This window comes from Anguilla rostrata, chromosome 16, assembly GCF_018555375.3.
Source record: "Anguilla rostrata isolate EN2019 chromosome 16, ASM1855537v3, whole genome shotgun sequence".
Taxonomy (NCBI): Eukaryota; Metazoa; Chordata; class Actinopteri; order Anguilliformes; family Anguillidae; genus Anguilla; species Anguilla rostrata.
This window is the reverse complement of record NC_057948.1, coordinates 1483844-1498201: the sequence shown is the minus strand read 5'-3', so window position 1 is coordinate 1498201 and position 14358 is coordinate 1483844. Positions and strand designations below refer to the sequence as shown.

The 14358-nt window shown below is 39.6% G+C and overlaps 1 protein-coding gene across 5 annotated transcripts in view; it reads right to left on the bottom strand.

Moving 5' to 3' along the window:
- The window catches only part of LOC135242401 (NACHT, LRR and PYD domains-containing protein 12-like), a 505695-nt gene that overhangs the window by 136450 nt on the left and 354887 nt on the right, over positions 1 to 14358 (bottom strand). For 2 of the 5 annotated variants that reach the window (XM_064313451.1, XM_064313453.1), the window contains exon 10: positions 8644 to 10510. The exons of the other annotated variants lie outside the window; for them this stretch is intronic. In XM_064313451.1, coding sequence (XP_064169521.1) covers positions 8644 to 10510 — 1867 coding nt within the window. The remainder of the gene's footprint in view (positions 1 to 8643; positions 10511 to 14358) is intronic. 5 annotated transcript variants of the gene reach the window in all.

Here is a 14358-nt window from a genome sequence, read left to right as displayed (position 1 = left end):
CGCGCACTGCCCGCACATTCTCAGCGCACAAGAAAATCTATCCAGCGCATAAACAACATCAACATAACGTATTAATTCATATCTAATATTAGACCTAATCTAATCTAATTAATTCGCCCAATAATATTGTTTTTTTGTTTCTCACTCAGTGAGTGACAGGTGTCCAGCCAATGATACGATACGGTTCACTTACGGTACGAAGCCAATCATGGCATTGACGGTGCTTGCGTCTGGGCCCTGCCTATATGCGCCGTGCAGGTTAGCTAGCAGGTTAATAGATGCGAATACAAACCCCGCATCATGGCGAAACGAACAGGCAGCGACACATCCACTCAGCAAGCCACAGTAAAAAAGAAATGCAGTTCTTTTAAGATGGAATGGCTGTCGGAGTATGTGCAAATTGAAGAAAAAGCGGTGAAATTGGGTGAGATTTTTTCTTTTTCAAGTGAGAAAGGTCTACTCTGCAAAACATGCAGCGATGCCAAAGTAGCAAGTGAGTTTTCAGAGGGAAAAATGTGGACTGAATGGAAGCTGGACTATCTCAAGCGTCACGTTCAGCATAAAAGTCATTTAAAAGCTGTCGAAACTGTACGAAGACTCAAGATGGGACAGGGGATTGGTACATTATTGCGGGAGAGCGCAAAAGAGCGAGAGAAAAGGAACGAGCTGTCACACAGACGTGAAAAATAAGGTAAAATTTAAGTCAGATTTGTGCATATTCTAGTGACGGTTATTAAGATTTTGTCTTTATGGATATTAATCATTAAATGTTGTTACTATTAGATCATTTATGGGTAGTAGAAATGCCAAGAAAAACTGTGTAATTAGATATTTTACAGACAAAGTGTTACAGGAATTTGCACTGTATCACAAGCTACAGCACAAGTCATTGTGCAAAATGTGAATGTTTTAATGTAAGCAAAATGTTATGTCTGAAAGGTGTATATGTCTCATATCTTCCAGAACAGGACCCTCAGCCAGGCAAAGCAGGACTCTTCCCATGGCCAAAGCAGGACTCTCACATACTGTATAACATCTACACATCCCATTTTTCAGATTTTTGTCTTTTTTTAAGTGGACCAAATTACTTATTTAAAAATAAAGCGTGCATATCTAATGTTGCTCACAGTAGTCCTCAGTTTGCTCAGGGAGCTTGTGTGTATGCCCAGATACATGAAAAATTAGAGGGAACATTGCTCCTCAGTAAATCTATCGTTTCTGTCGCAGCACTTTCGACACAAAAAAATCGTAAAATCCTTCTTCTTATGGTGAAGAGTGCCCGACCAGCAAACGCAGAAATGTGTTAACACAGCGGCAAAATTAGGCTATATCTAGAAATACCATCTTGGTTGAGGGTCAGGCACTCTTCACGCATAGGCTACCTGCAAACTAGTCGCTTTTCGGCGAAATTCGCCGTTTTGAATCCAAATAGGTCATGTGTGTGATTCGTGCAGATCCAATGAGTTTTTGAAATTGGTGGGGGGGGGGGGGGGGGGGGTTGGGGGGCGGGGTTAACCTAGCACGTTTTCACCACAATCAGTTAGTAATGAGCCAATAACTGTTACACCACCGCCGGTTGTGGTGTTCACTCGCTGGGTGACGCTGTCATAAAATTTTCCCCGACCATGATGACTGCCTTACTTGTTTACATTTTGGACAGATGTGGCTCGTGCTAAATCAATCGCTGTTTCCGTCACAGCACTTTCGACACAAGCAATATTGGAAGCGCTATCCTAAAATTTCTTCTTACCGTGAAGAGTGCCTGACCCGCAACCGTAGTAATGTGTTGATACTAAATTTTACAACAACGCTAGCTCACCTTTCAAAAGTCACGTTAAACAAGTAGAAATTAATGGCATCAGCGGTGATTAACAAATCTACCAAGTATTTTAATAATGGATTTGCAGGCATGGATTTCGAATTATTTGTATTTTCTTGTAGACAGACCATTAAGAGCAATGGAGAACAGCCAACATCCTAACTGTCAAATGGTCTGTACCCACCGCTTACAGCAATAAAGTGCTAGTTATTTTTGGCTGGACCACAATAGCGGGGCAGTCCTCAAAACCATATACTAGGTTTTGACCTGGTCTTGTTTTTCAAGTGAAAGAAAACCACTGGGTGCCCTAGTGATGGGCGCTGAGCTGAAAAATGAACAGGCAGAAAATCCCTTAAACTGATTAACGTTATTACTGGTGTCAACTTGTTTTCAATTATTGTACTTGATTAGAAATGACATATTACTAAATTGAGGACAGTTCTCCTCAATTAGTTTATACGAGAAAAACATTATATTTGCGTCGCAAAATTGTGCACATTTCAATTGACATTAGCATATTAAAAAATGGATAAACGTACACGCTCCGAAAATGTTCATGGCAAAGATCTGGAATACGCAGATTTTGTCATTTGAACGAGCACAGGTTAGATGGCATTTTTTTAATTTTTTTGGCAGTTTTGAATTTTGAATTTATTTTGAATTTATTTAGACAGTTTTTTAAATGTTTAAATGTGCCCAGCATTCCAAGGCTTGTTGTAAGATTCAGTAGCCAATCAGGACTAGAATACAAGTTTTTTGTAGAGTGCAAAAACTTTGATATTATTTATTTAATTTAATTTATTTTGTTGTTGTTGAAAACACAGCATTCCAAGACTGTACATTGTTGTCAGATTCTTTGTAGGACTCTGCTATGCTGTAAATAGTTGTTGATTTTTTAAATGTGTGTTGAATAAATGACTTTTTATAACATTCACATTACGTAGTCATATTTTCAAATCTCCAGTCGGCTTTCAGCATTGACAGCATTGGCTAGGTGACTTAGATGCATTAACTGTCTTAACTACTGCTTGTATTTTTTCCATAGACTGCGTTGTTGCCGTTCTCGTTGTTAGTGTTAATCAGTTTAACCTTCAGGGTCAAAGTTGAACTATGCGGTTGTTCCCTGCACTTGGACCGGTACTTCTCTCTAGGGGTTTCGTCATACTTGTTCCTGGTTATGGTTATACACTTTGTTGTACGTCGCTCTGGATAAGAGCGTCTGCCAAATGCCTCTAATGTAATGTAATGTAACTTAATGTAGGGCCCTATGGAATCTGTGTTATAGCTTTTTTAAATTCTCAATTCCGCGATTCCGTCCATGATTCTGTTAACTATAGGGCCCTACTTTAATGCTGCCATCAGTCAAAAAAGACACTTGGCCGCCGGCCGCCAGCCCCCGTCAAAAGATACTTGCCACCGGGCCTAACAACTTTTCTGGGGGAAACCCTGACCAATGAAGTTTAACGAGATAGTCATTAGTTTTTATCCTGACTTCAGCGATTACACAGCACAGCGGCACAGAGCCTTCTGTTCTCTGCTGGCAGTAACCTGTGATCGTGGTCTCCAGACGCTCCTAATATACCCAGCCACGCTCAAGCTCACTCACAATGATGTACAACACCTTTTCAAGTCTCCGGCTGAAGCAAGTCAGTTCATCAAATGTCTTTCCTGCTAGAGCTGCTCCAGTCAACTGTAAGAGCTGGTATAGTGAAGTGGAAAGGTATGGGAGCAACAACAGCTCAGCAGTGAAGCGGTACGCCACACAAGCTCACAAAATGCGGTGCTGATGCTTGTAGCGTGTAAAAATCATCTTTCCATGGTTGCAACACTCATTACAGAGTTCCAAACTACCTCTGGAAACAACGTCTTTTATTATGGATTCTCTGAGATAAGCCACAGAATTAACTCAAGATCAGGCACTGGGGTTTGAGGCTAATTTAACAGTTCCCTGAGAAGACCTCACTCCGGCACCCATTATATCCTACGATTCCTCTACCTTCCTATTTTCACTCTATCTACAGGCACTATGCTGGAGATTCTAGGCCTATACCAGAATAAAGCAGAGACCAGGGTGGTACTACTGGCCTTTAAACATGGTGCATTTACTGCCTGCCCTAGCCTCCCAACATAGAAACACAAACATTTAATTCATAACCAAACGTATCCCTCTCAAACCAAACTTAACACAATTTTAATCATAACATTGAAAAGAAGTTTTATCCTGCAAAGTATCTTTTAAAAAATATAAAAAGGGGGATAGATAAGTCTCTCCTTTATTCTTTTCTAATTATTAATTAATTAATTGTGCATAGACCAGGGATAGAAAGAATGGGATTTAAACAACATTTGTTCTTAGTATTAAAATCTACAATTAGTAATGAATTATGCATAGACCAGGAAGAGAAGGGGAACCCTCCTTCACATGGCTGGGATTCAAACAATACTTGTTCTTAATTTACTATTAAAACTTACATTTAAAGCAAGGATTGTTTTTTCTTCACAAACACTTTGGCAAACACAACCATAACTAGAACTTCACCAAACTGAGTTTGTGAAGAAAAGGTATAAAGTACACTTACTAGTCCAAGTCCAAGTTAAGGACAAATGTTGATTGAAAAATTGGCTATAAAGTGATGACTTTTTAACAGGGCCGGCCCTAGGATTTCGGTGGCCCTATGCAAATGTGTTCGAACGGAGGGGGGTGCGGGGGTGGGGGGTGCTGTTAGATGCTGTTGAGTGGGGGGGGGGGGGGGGTGATGTTGGATTCTGTCCAGTGGGGGGGGGGGGGTCGCTTGGTAAGATCTTTCTTACATTACATTGCTATGAAATGTTCTGTTGCCATTCCATTTAAAATTTATACCACTAGTTCCGCGATAAGGGATGAATAACGTGTTAGTTACCTTAGATAAACATTGGATCGTGTGGCCCCCCTAGCGGTTGTGGCCCTAAACAACCGCATAGAGCGTTTATGCCACGGGCCAGCCCTGCTTTTGAAGCAAACATGAGCCTTTGGTCTTGTCTCAGCTTTGTCTTTATTCTCAGCTGTGTGTCTTTGGCTTTGATCAGTTTTAATGTGGGAGAGACAAGCTGTGGTTTTGTTTTGTCTTTCATTCGTTTCTTTCATGATTATCTTTTACTTAATTTCCAGGACTGTCTAATACTGTTTTTGTTCATGTAGTTGAGTCTGTGTTATTAAATTAGATGTTTAATTGGGCCCTATTTTCTCAGTCAAGGCACAACTGTCAAACACTAGCAGCGATGCAAGACACTGGTGAATTTGAGTATTTCAGTCATTTTTTGACTCCAGGCACTAGCGCAACTGTGGCACCGTTGTAAAAGATGCTGGTTCAATAAGAATAAATGGTTCTGTGGGTGTGGTTGGGTTTGGTTTCATTATTGCCAATCAGATCACCCCATTTCTTTCCCTTTAGGAAACACAGCCAAATGCTAATGTCACCATGGCTGAAGAGCAAGCATGTTGTGATCATCTCTACTGAAGGGAGGAGAGTTTTCTCTAGCATAACTAGAATTCTGTACAACACTAAATTCTTAGGCCTTGCAGCAGGGCCCCTCCGTCTCCAGGCACCGAACCTCCCAAGGACAACAATTTTAAAATATTGCATGTATGTGTGTGTGTGCGTGTGTGTGTCTATGTGCATGTCTTTTTTCTTTCTCTCTGTCTCTAATGGATTTCTATAAGTCTAAACTGGTGAGCTTGGCTTTCCTCCTTATCCTCCCCACTGCCATCCTGCCAGGGAGAAACCAGCTATGACACCATGCTGCCCAGGACTCTGAAAGCAACCGATCGATAAAAACCAAACTATTATATCTGATATAAAGTTTTGTTTATGTAACGCTGAAAACTAAGAGGTCACCGTGTGCTTATTCAGTATTCATGCTATATGACTAGACACAGACAATCATTAATTTTGTTAAATCTTACGATTTGCATATGTATTAACCATGTGCCAATCAGTAGAATTATGTATGTTATTGTTAACCACTTTTTGCTTAAAAAAAAAAAAAAAAAGCAGAGACCGGGCTTATCCATCTTGTTGTGTGTAGGTTCCAGACTCTTTCTGCAGAAATAAGTCCTATTTCTTACATGGATATACCTCATCGTGCTGGTTATTCTAAGGGTAGAAATTCCTCTGCCCAACACTATGAACTATTACAACCGTTATGAGGGCCTCTACAAACCAATGAAGATGAAACTGAATAGTTTTGGTTAATTATTTTCTTAATATTTAAACGAAAGTGTATTTTCTGTTCATTTGCCAGTGCTAAGAGGTATAATAAACGGTTCTGTTCCCATGAACAGTTCCGCAGGGAGAATATTCCCAGACTGGCCAGGAGCAGGAGGCAGCTGGCAGAGACAGCCTCCAGTCGGCCTCTCCATCCTGCTGCTGCCGCTACTGTTTCAGCTAGGCAGGCATCGCGCTTGTGCACCAGAGGACAGGAAAGAATCTTATTTGAATTTCTGCATTCAGTTTGAATTTACTATAGTTATGTTTTGCTTCCTTGCTGACAATTTTTGTTTCATACCACTATTTTAAATAAACAAAAAATATTATCTACTAAGTGTCATTCATTCCAGATGTGCACTTGATAAGATGAATGAACACTCACTAGTGAAACGGCTCCACAGGCAACCAGTCCCTGCTCTCTCGTGCACTCTGTGCTCTATAATCTCTGTAGTGATCTGTAATATCTGTAGTGCGACTCTGCTTCTCTCCGTATGAAAGTCCTGTAATGTGTCCTCTGTGAGGGTCTATGTCACATCCATGGTGTATGGCTATGTAGTGTAGAACACAGCACACCACAAAGAATGCACTGACATTCTGAGGGCTGTACAGTGATGTACCACCCAGTCCATCCAACATTCTAAAATGCATTTTCAACATTCCATAGGTCCACTCAATCATTGACCTAGCCCAGCCAAACACATGATTAAAAGCAAGTTTCTAGAGCATTCTGGGCTCATTGTAAACACTATCTGAGGGTTGTAAAGCCGGTCTCCCTACCTCATTCAAGTAGCTTACACAGTTAACTCCACTGCCTAAATAGCCAGCATTGGACTGCATAACTGAATACATCTTTCCTTTCAAAAAGTTAAACTGAAATCAACAAACTATTTCTTGTATCTGTGTTATGTGTGTACGGATTCACATGTGTGGCACAGTTATAATGCCAAAATAGCACAAGTTAAAACCTGGTATGGGTTGGTTTGACTGCAAACACATTATTCAACTGTTGTAGTCTGTATTCCCGGTCACTTGTCTCCCCAGTACTGTCTCTGTGTCTGTGTTCCCTGAGCTGCTTCACTCCCCTGTACTTGTGTGATTTCACTATTCGGGTGGTTCCGGGTTTTCGTGGTTTCCCCCCTTCTTTCCAGTCTCGCTTTACTTACTTCCTTGCTTATTTCTAGTTTTACTAATTTCTACTAATCCCTACTAATTTATAGATTGTAAAGTACTAACCTCACTAATATACTAACATGTGAATATTACTAATGGACTAACACACACTAGTTTTGGGTTTTTGATAGTTTAGATCACTATACTAATACATTAACCAGTCTCCCCTTTTCCATGCTGCGCTGTAGCTCCGCCCCTTTTCTTTCTAGCCTGCTCTAACGCTGAGTTCTGCAATTGCCTGCACCTGTCTCTTGCTCTGACTGCACCTCTCTCTCTCTGCACGTGTTTTACCTGCTTCACCCAGACCGTCTATTATCATTGTTGTCTATGTGATTCCAGTCCGCGTTTTGTCAGTCCCCTGTCATTGAATTAGTTTTCCTAATGTTCTTCACCTGGATGTTGTTTGTTACTCCTCCCTCACTCACTTAACCCCTCCTTGATTGTTATCTTCCCCAGTGTATAAATGTCAGTCTTTTCCACCTGTTCAGTGTCAGAACGTTGATCGAATTCATTGTGCCGATTGTTAGTAAGCCTTTGTCTATCGAGATTCCTGCGACACCCCTTTGCCCGACTTCGAGTTTGCCTGCCCCTTTTGGTTTTGTTTGCTTCTGGTTTGACCTTCGCTTTGCCTTGACTTCTCTTTTGCCTGTCCCTTTGTACCTTCGCCATTCTGATCTCCTGGTTTTTGATTTTTTGCCTGTTTTTCACTTCTTTTGGAAACTCGATTCGGCACCGTCCTCTCTCTGATTACCTGGCTTCGAACCTCGGACTGAATAAAGACAACGTTTTTGGATTTCCCTGGTCTGCGTGTGGGTCCTTACACAGAACATCACATCAACACCAAACTCACAAGTGAAAGTTTCTATTGACACATCCCTGATTGCACCAACAAACCCATGTTGACACAAGCAGATTAACCGCAGACCATACAACTAACAACCATGGTGAAAGTGAAAAATATGACACTAGTAATTCCAACTGTGTTTGTGCCTATGCTGTCACCAAAATAAGGCCCCTTTTCTTAAAACTGTAACTTAATATAGCATCTCTTCATTTTCATCTGCTTGAATTGTATGTTCTGACAAAGGTTGATCCATCAGATTATTCTGCCTATCAATGAACTCCTTATTTATTTCACAATTGCTATCTTTGCAAATAATTAGTAAATTATTAAATCAGTAAATAGTAATAGAAAATAAAATATATGGTAAGTGCTGAGGTTTTGCATTTGATGCTGCTTATGTTCTGGATATAAGACATTAAATAAGGGCACAAGTTGAAACTTTTGATTCAGAAATCTTTTTTTAACCAAATTTTCTCTTGCCTGGAAATCTTTATTCTCATTAGAAATAGAAAGTGGGTAAATATGCTGTCAATCATCTACATTATTAATGACGTAATACTCACTTGGCCTTCCTGCAGCTCCTGATTACTGGTAGCAGTCTCTGATGACCTGCTGCTGATGTGTTGTAGGTCTTCAAGTCAAACTCATCCAGGATCTCCTCTGACATCAGTAACACAAAGGCCAGAGCTGAACACTGGTCTGGTTCCAGCTTTTTAGCAGAAAGTTTTCCTGATCTCAGGGAATTCTGGATTTCCTTCACTAGAGAGTTGTCATTCAGTTCATTGAGACAGTGGAACAGATTGATGGTCCTCTCTGCTGATGATTCCTCTCTGATCCTCTCCTTAATGTACTGGACTGTTTTATTAATGCTCTGTGATCTTCTTTCTATCCGTGTCTGTAGTCTTTTAAAGAGAGTCAAAACAGAGTTTGTTTTGTGCCTTCCTCCATCAGGTCTGCTTCCTGTTTGTGTCAGTAGTCCTCCTAAAAGAGTCTGAATGGAGTCCAGAGAGAGGCCAAGAAGGAATCGGAGGAAAAGGTCCAGGTGTCCATTCTTACTCTCTAAGGCCTGATCCACTGCACTCCTGTGTAACTCAGACAGCTGCACTCTGTCACTGTGAGGTTTTGATTCTTCTGCTCTGAGTACATTTCTGTTCTCATTTACACATGAATGAAACACAAACAAGGCAGCCAGATACTCCTGAATGCTGAGATGCACAAAGCAGTAGACCTTCTCCTGATACAACCCACACTCCTCTTTAAAGATCTCTGTGCACACCCCAGAGTACACTGAAGCTTCACTGACATCAATGCCACTCTCTCTCAGGTCCTCTTCATAGAATATCAGATTGCCCATTTCCAGCTGTAGAAAAGCCAGCTTCCCCAGTTTCAGGATGATTTCTGTATCTGATGCTGACATCTTCTTTGAGTTTGTCACATTGGTGCCATGATACTTCTGATTTTTTACATTTGTCTGAATGAGCAGGAAGTGTGTGTACATTTCAGTCAGAGTTTTGGGCAGATCTCCACTCTTTGCTTTACCCAACATTGTTTCCAGAACAGTAGCAGAAATCCAGCAGAAGACTGGTATGTGACACATGATGTAGAGACTCCTGGCTGACTTTATGTGTGAGATAATTCTGTTGGCCTGGTTCGGATCTCTGATTCTCTTCCTGAAGTACTCCTCCTTCTGTGGGTCATTGAACCCTCGTACCTCTGTCACCTGGTGGACGCACTCAGGAGGGATCTGACTGGCTGCTGCTGGTCGGGAGGTAATCCAGAGGAGAGCAGAGGGAAGCAAATTCCCCTTAATGAGGTTGGTCAGCAGCACATCCACTGATGATGACTTTGTTATATCACAGCACTTCTTATTGCTTCGGAAATTTAGAGGAAGTCGACACTCATCCAGACCATCAAAGATAAATAAAACTTTGACTTGATCACCTTCAACACTTTTGATCTCTTTTAGTTGTGGAAAGTAGTGCTGCAGAAGTTGCATCAGACTGAATGCTCTTTTCTTCTTCAAGTTCAGATCTCGGAAAGGAAGGGTGAAGATGAAATCAACATCCTGATTGGCTTTTCCTTCTGTCCAGTCCAGAATGAACTTCTGCACAGAGACGGTTTTCCCAATGCCAGCGATGCCCTTTGTAAGGACAGTTCTGATGGGTTTCTCTTGTCCAGGTACAGGCTTAAAGATGTCATTGCAGAGGATTGCCGTCTCCTGTGTGGTTTGTCTCTTGGATGCTGTCTCAATCTGTCTGACCTCGTGTTCATTATTGACCCCCACACCTCCCCCCTCTGTGATGTAGAGCTCTGTATAGATCTCATTCAGGAGGGTTGGGTCGTCCTGCTTTCCTAAACCTTCCAATATGCATTCAAACTTCCTCTTCAAATGAGTTTTCAGTGCCTGCTGGGCTCTTTTTATGGATTCGTCTGAAGAGAGGAAATATGAGAAATAATTATGTTTAAAATATGATAAACATGTCAATTGTCCATTTACATTTCATTTCTCAGGTTTACATTGTGAACGTATCTGTGTGGTAAGTACTTTCTTCAAATATCACATGGTGATTTTAAAATCTAATATTGTTATCCTTAGTGCTCTTTAGCCCTGGATACAAACTCAGGGCAGTCTGTCTGATGGGACAGTGGTTTAATCACCAGCTTTTGAGCACAGGGTTCCTGCTTTAACACTAGAAGCGCTGAGATACTGAGATATTTCCGAGTTTAGGATTTTTTTCATTTAGTTACTAACAAGCTACAGCATCTGCATTCACTGACTTTTCCTAGATATTTGTTCTTTACATTCCAGCGTTGCAGGAATGTTAAAGTCACGTTTGGAAAATGATAAAAACACCTTATTTCACCTCCATGTGTGTTATAACAGTGTTGTTACATTTCGGCCATCTTCAGACTAATGAGTCAGTTCTCCTCCACCACACCAGGAGGCGCAAGGATTCACTTTTCATCACGGCAGACACGCTGTTGCTTTTTTATTAATACAAATATTTTATTTATTTCATTTTGTTATTAGAAATATTAGTTTATGTTTATTTTGAAGAATAAATTATATTTTTTTATGTTCTCTTTAAAAATATTTTTATATTGCATTTGTTTTATGATCATTTGTTTATGCCTATGCCTTTCCCTTATGTTCTGAAATCATTTTATTTTATTCATTTTTTATTTTTTACAGTTATTATGCAACTGGAAATTTTTAAATAAGGGTTAAAATCAAATTTTCCTTCTTCAAATGCAAGGATTCCATCCATCCATTATCTATACCCGCTTATCCTGAACAGGGTCGCAGGGGGTGCTGGAGCCTATCCCAGAGTGCATTGGGCAAGAGGCAGGAATACACCCTAGACAGGCTGCCAATTTATCACAGGTCACATACACCATTCACTCACACACTCACACCTATGGGCAATTTAGAGTCTCCAATTCGCCTGCATGTCTTTGGACTGTGGGAGGAAACCCACACGGACACAGGAAGAACATGCAAACTCCACACAGAAAGGCCCCAAGCCAAGATTCGAACCCATGATCTTCTTGCTGTGAGGCGACAGTGCTACCCAATGCACTACCATTCCGCCCAAAAACTAAATCTAAGTTAAAGATTATATTTAATACAGCAAGAATATAGCAAGATAAAAATATAAAACATTAGTAAAACAAGTGCAAATCCGCAATAGCTGTTGTTTTGGCTGGTAATTTGTTTATTCATAGAGTGTTAGTGAAGACGTCTTTTTGTAGGTCAACCTGGACGTTTCTTCCGCCATGGGTTCCCTCAGCAAATTTCCTATGGATTTTTCCCAGAGGGATCACGTTTATTTAGTGCACTTGTTATCAGTTGACTTTCATGCCTCGCTCATTGATATTGTTGAGCCTTGCGCCCAGTCGTATAGAGACTTGTGTAAATTTGCCATTTGCCAAATTACAGATTATACAGATTACTACACAAATTATAGATTATAGATGCCGATCCCGATTTTGGAGAGTCCTAGACCACCGATTACCGATGTTTTGACCGATATTTTGTCAAAAAGTGCAACATTTTCAAATCAATTTGAAAAACTTATATGTTATTAAAGTTTCTATATTTAAGAACATTTAACTTATAAGCAAACAAATAAAAATAGAAATAAACACACAAAGAACTTTTTAGATAAAAAAGTAAAAGATGATATTAAATTATATATATATATATATATATATATATATATATATATATATATATATATATATTAACACCATCTTCGTGTGTGAAATCAAAATAACTCCACACCTTGCTTTTACTCCTTTCTTTTCCAGCCATCTATAAAAAATTAATTTAAAAAGTCAGTTTTCCAGTTTCAAACATGTATTTTTATGAATATTATTATTATTGTTGTTTTTGTTATTAATTGGTTATCATTTCTTAGTATCTATTCTCAGTACATTAATTATATTTTCTTATTTTATTCCTACTACGTGATCTCAACGAGTAAGACTATCTAGTGAGCTTCCCTGTCCGCAAGAATTCGGTGGTGATGTGTGACTAGATGACACACTCGCTGGCAATAACGCATTAGCTATTGACACAGCCTCATTATTTCTTATTATATATTCTCAGTAAGTTAAATTAATTATATTTTCTTATTTTATTTCTACTACATGATCTCAAAGAGTAAGACTTTATCTAGCGGAGCCAAAGAGTGAATCAAGTGTAACGATGAAATTAAATTGACTGGATGAAATACGTGAAAAAAACTACAATGCGCTTTCGTGCAGGTTACCCGCGCTAACTGTTGGTCGATTCACTTCCCCAACAGCAATCCTTCTCTCATGTTATCACAACAAAGATAGATAACATGGCTTAAAATGATCCACGTTAGAAGTGTTTTATCTGCGTTTTTACTGTCTGGTTAGCTTGCTACGATGACGCATGACTAGACACACTCGCAATAAGGCGTTGGCTATTGACACAGCGTCATATAGTAGCTAATATCATTATCTCAGATTAAAAAAACAAACGTGTGATGAATTCAATCACTATTTTATTTTGGCTGGTTATTTATTTGAGAATACAGCGATGTCATCTGGAAATGTAGATCCTACGCTGCTTATGTGCTCACTGCCACTTCATAAAGGCTTGCTAGCCAGCTAGCTTGCTAAAGTGAACCAAATACGTTAGCTAGCTCGCTCGCTTGATAATGAGGATTGATAAACATAGTGGTCGTATAAACGCATTTAATTAAAAAACTTTAACTAAATATAAATACCTTTATTGCGGCAATCAAATCTGTGCAGTGGAGAATATTGGATGAGGCACGAGTGACAAACGTCTTATTAGAGAAGTAGCGCATCAGCTGCTGCAGTTCACACTTGTATTAGAGCTCCCTCTACTGGATAATTCTAGTAAATAGCAACTACAACGTTCGAACAGACAAGTACAGAAAAATAAAACTAAAAATAAATAAATAAACTTATTAAAATATCGGGACACATCGGCGGCATAACTGCCGATCCCGATATCGTCAAAAAAGTCAAATAATGGCAGATATATCGGCCAGGCCCTACTACATATAGGGCTCTACTACATATTTAGCTACCGTTATATTTTCAAAATTGTTTAAATTTCCTAACAATGTGCCGTATGCTAGTGGTTTCGATATAATAAAGCAAATTACTGAAGACGTGTCTCGTCTTTTTACTTTGTTACTATCTCAATGTCACTTTCTGTGTGCGCTGAAGCTACATATTGAACTGTATTCAGTTTTGAAATCCCACTTTTTCTGCTGTGTTTCGTAGGGAGCATTAAAGCATATTTTTCTGTCTTCATCTTTTAGTGCATGATTTTTATTATGAACTTCAGCCTGCAACTGAGAATGCTGTTGTTATTGGAACTGCTGATTAGATTAGACGCACCCATTGTCACCATATAATTTGCATATTGCTCAAGACACTCGAAGCACAGCCCCCCTCCCCCAGAACGGTCCCATTTTTTACTTGCATGTACTGCATTTCATTGAGTGAAATGTGGCAGAATGAACTAATGTGAATGGAACATTCGTGAAAAACATCCGTGTTAAAATACCACCAGTGTTGTGAGGTTTTGTTTTTTCATACATCCTATTTTTGTAACTATTATTTCTGGTGGCTAAGTCGCCGAGAAAACTCGTTTGAACAACAAGATCCTCACATGTATTTCTTTGCCAAGGTCTTATTTACATTATAATCATTACATATCATTTACAGTGTGGTATAAAGTATTTTAGTTTTACGAATGGGTGTTTTTT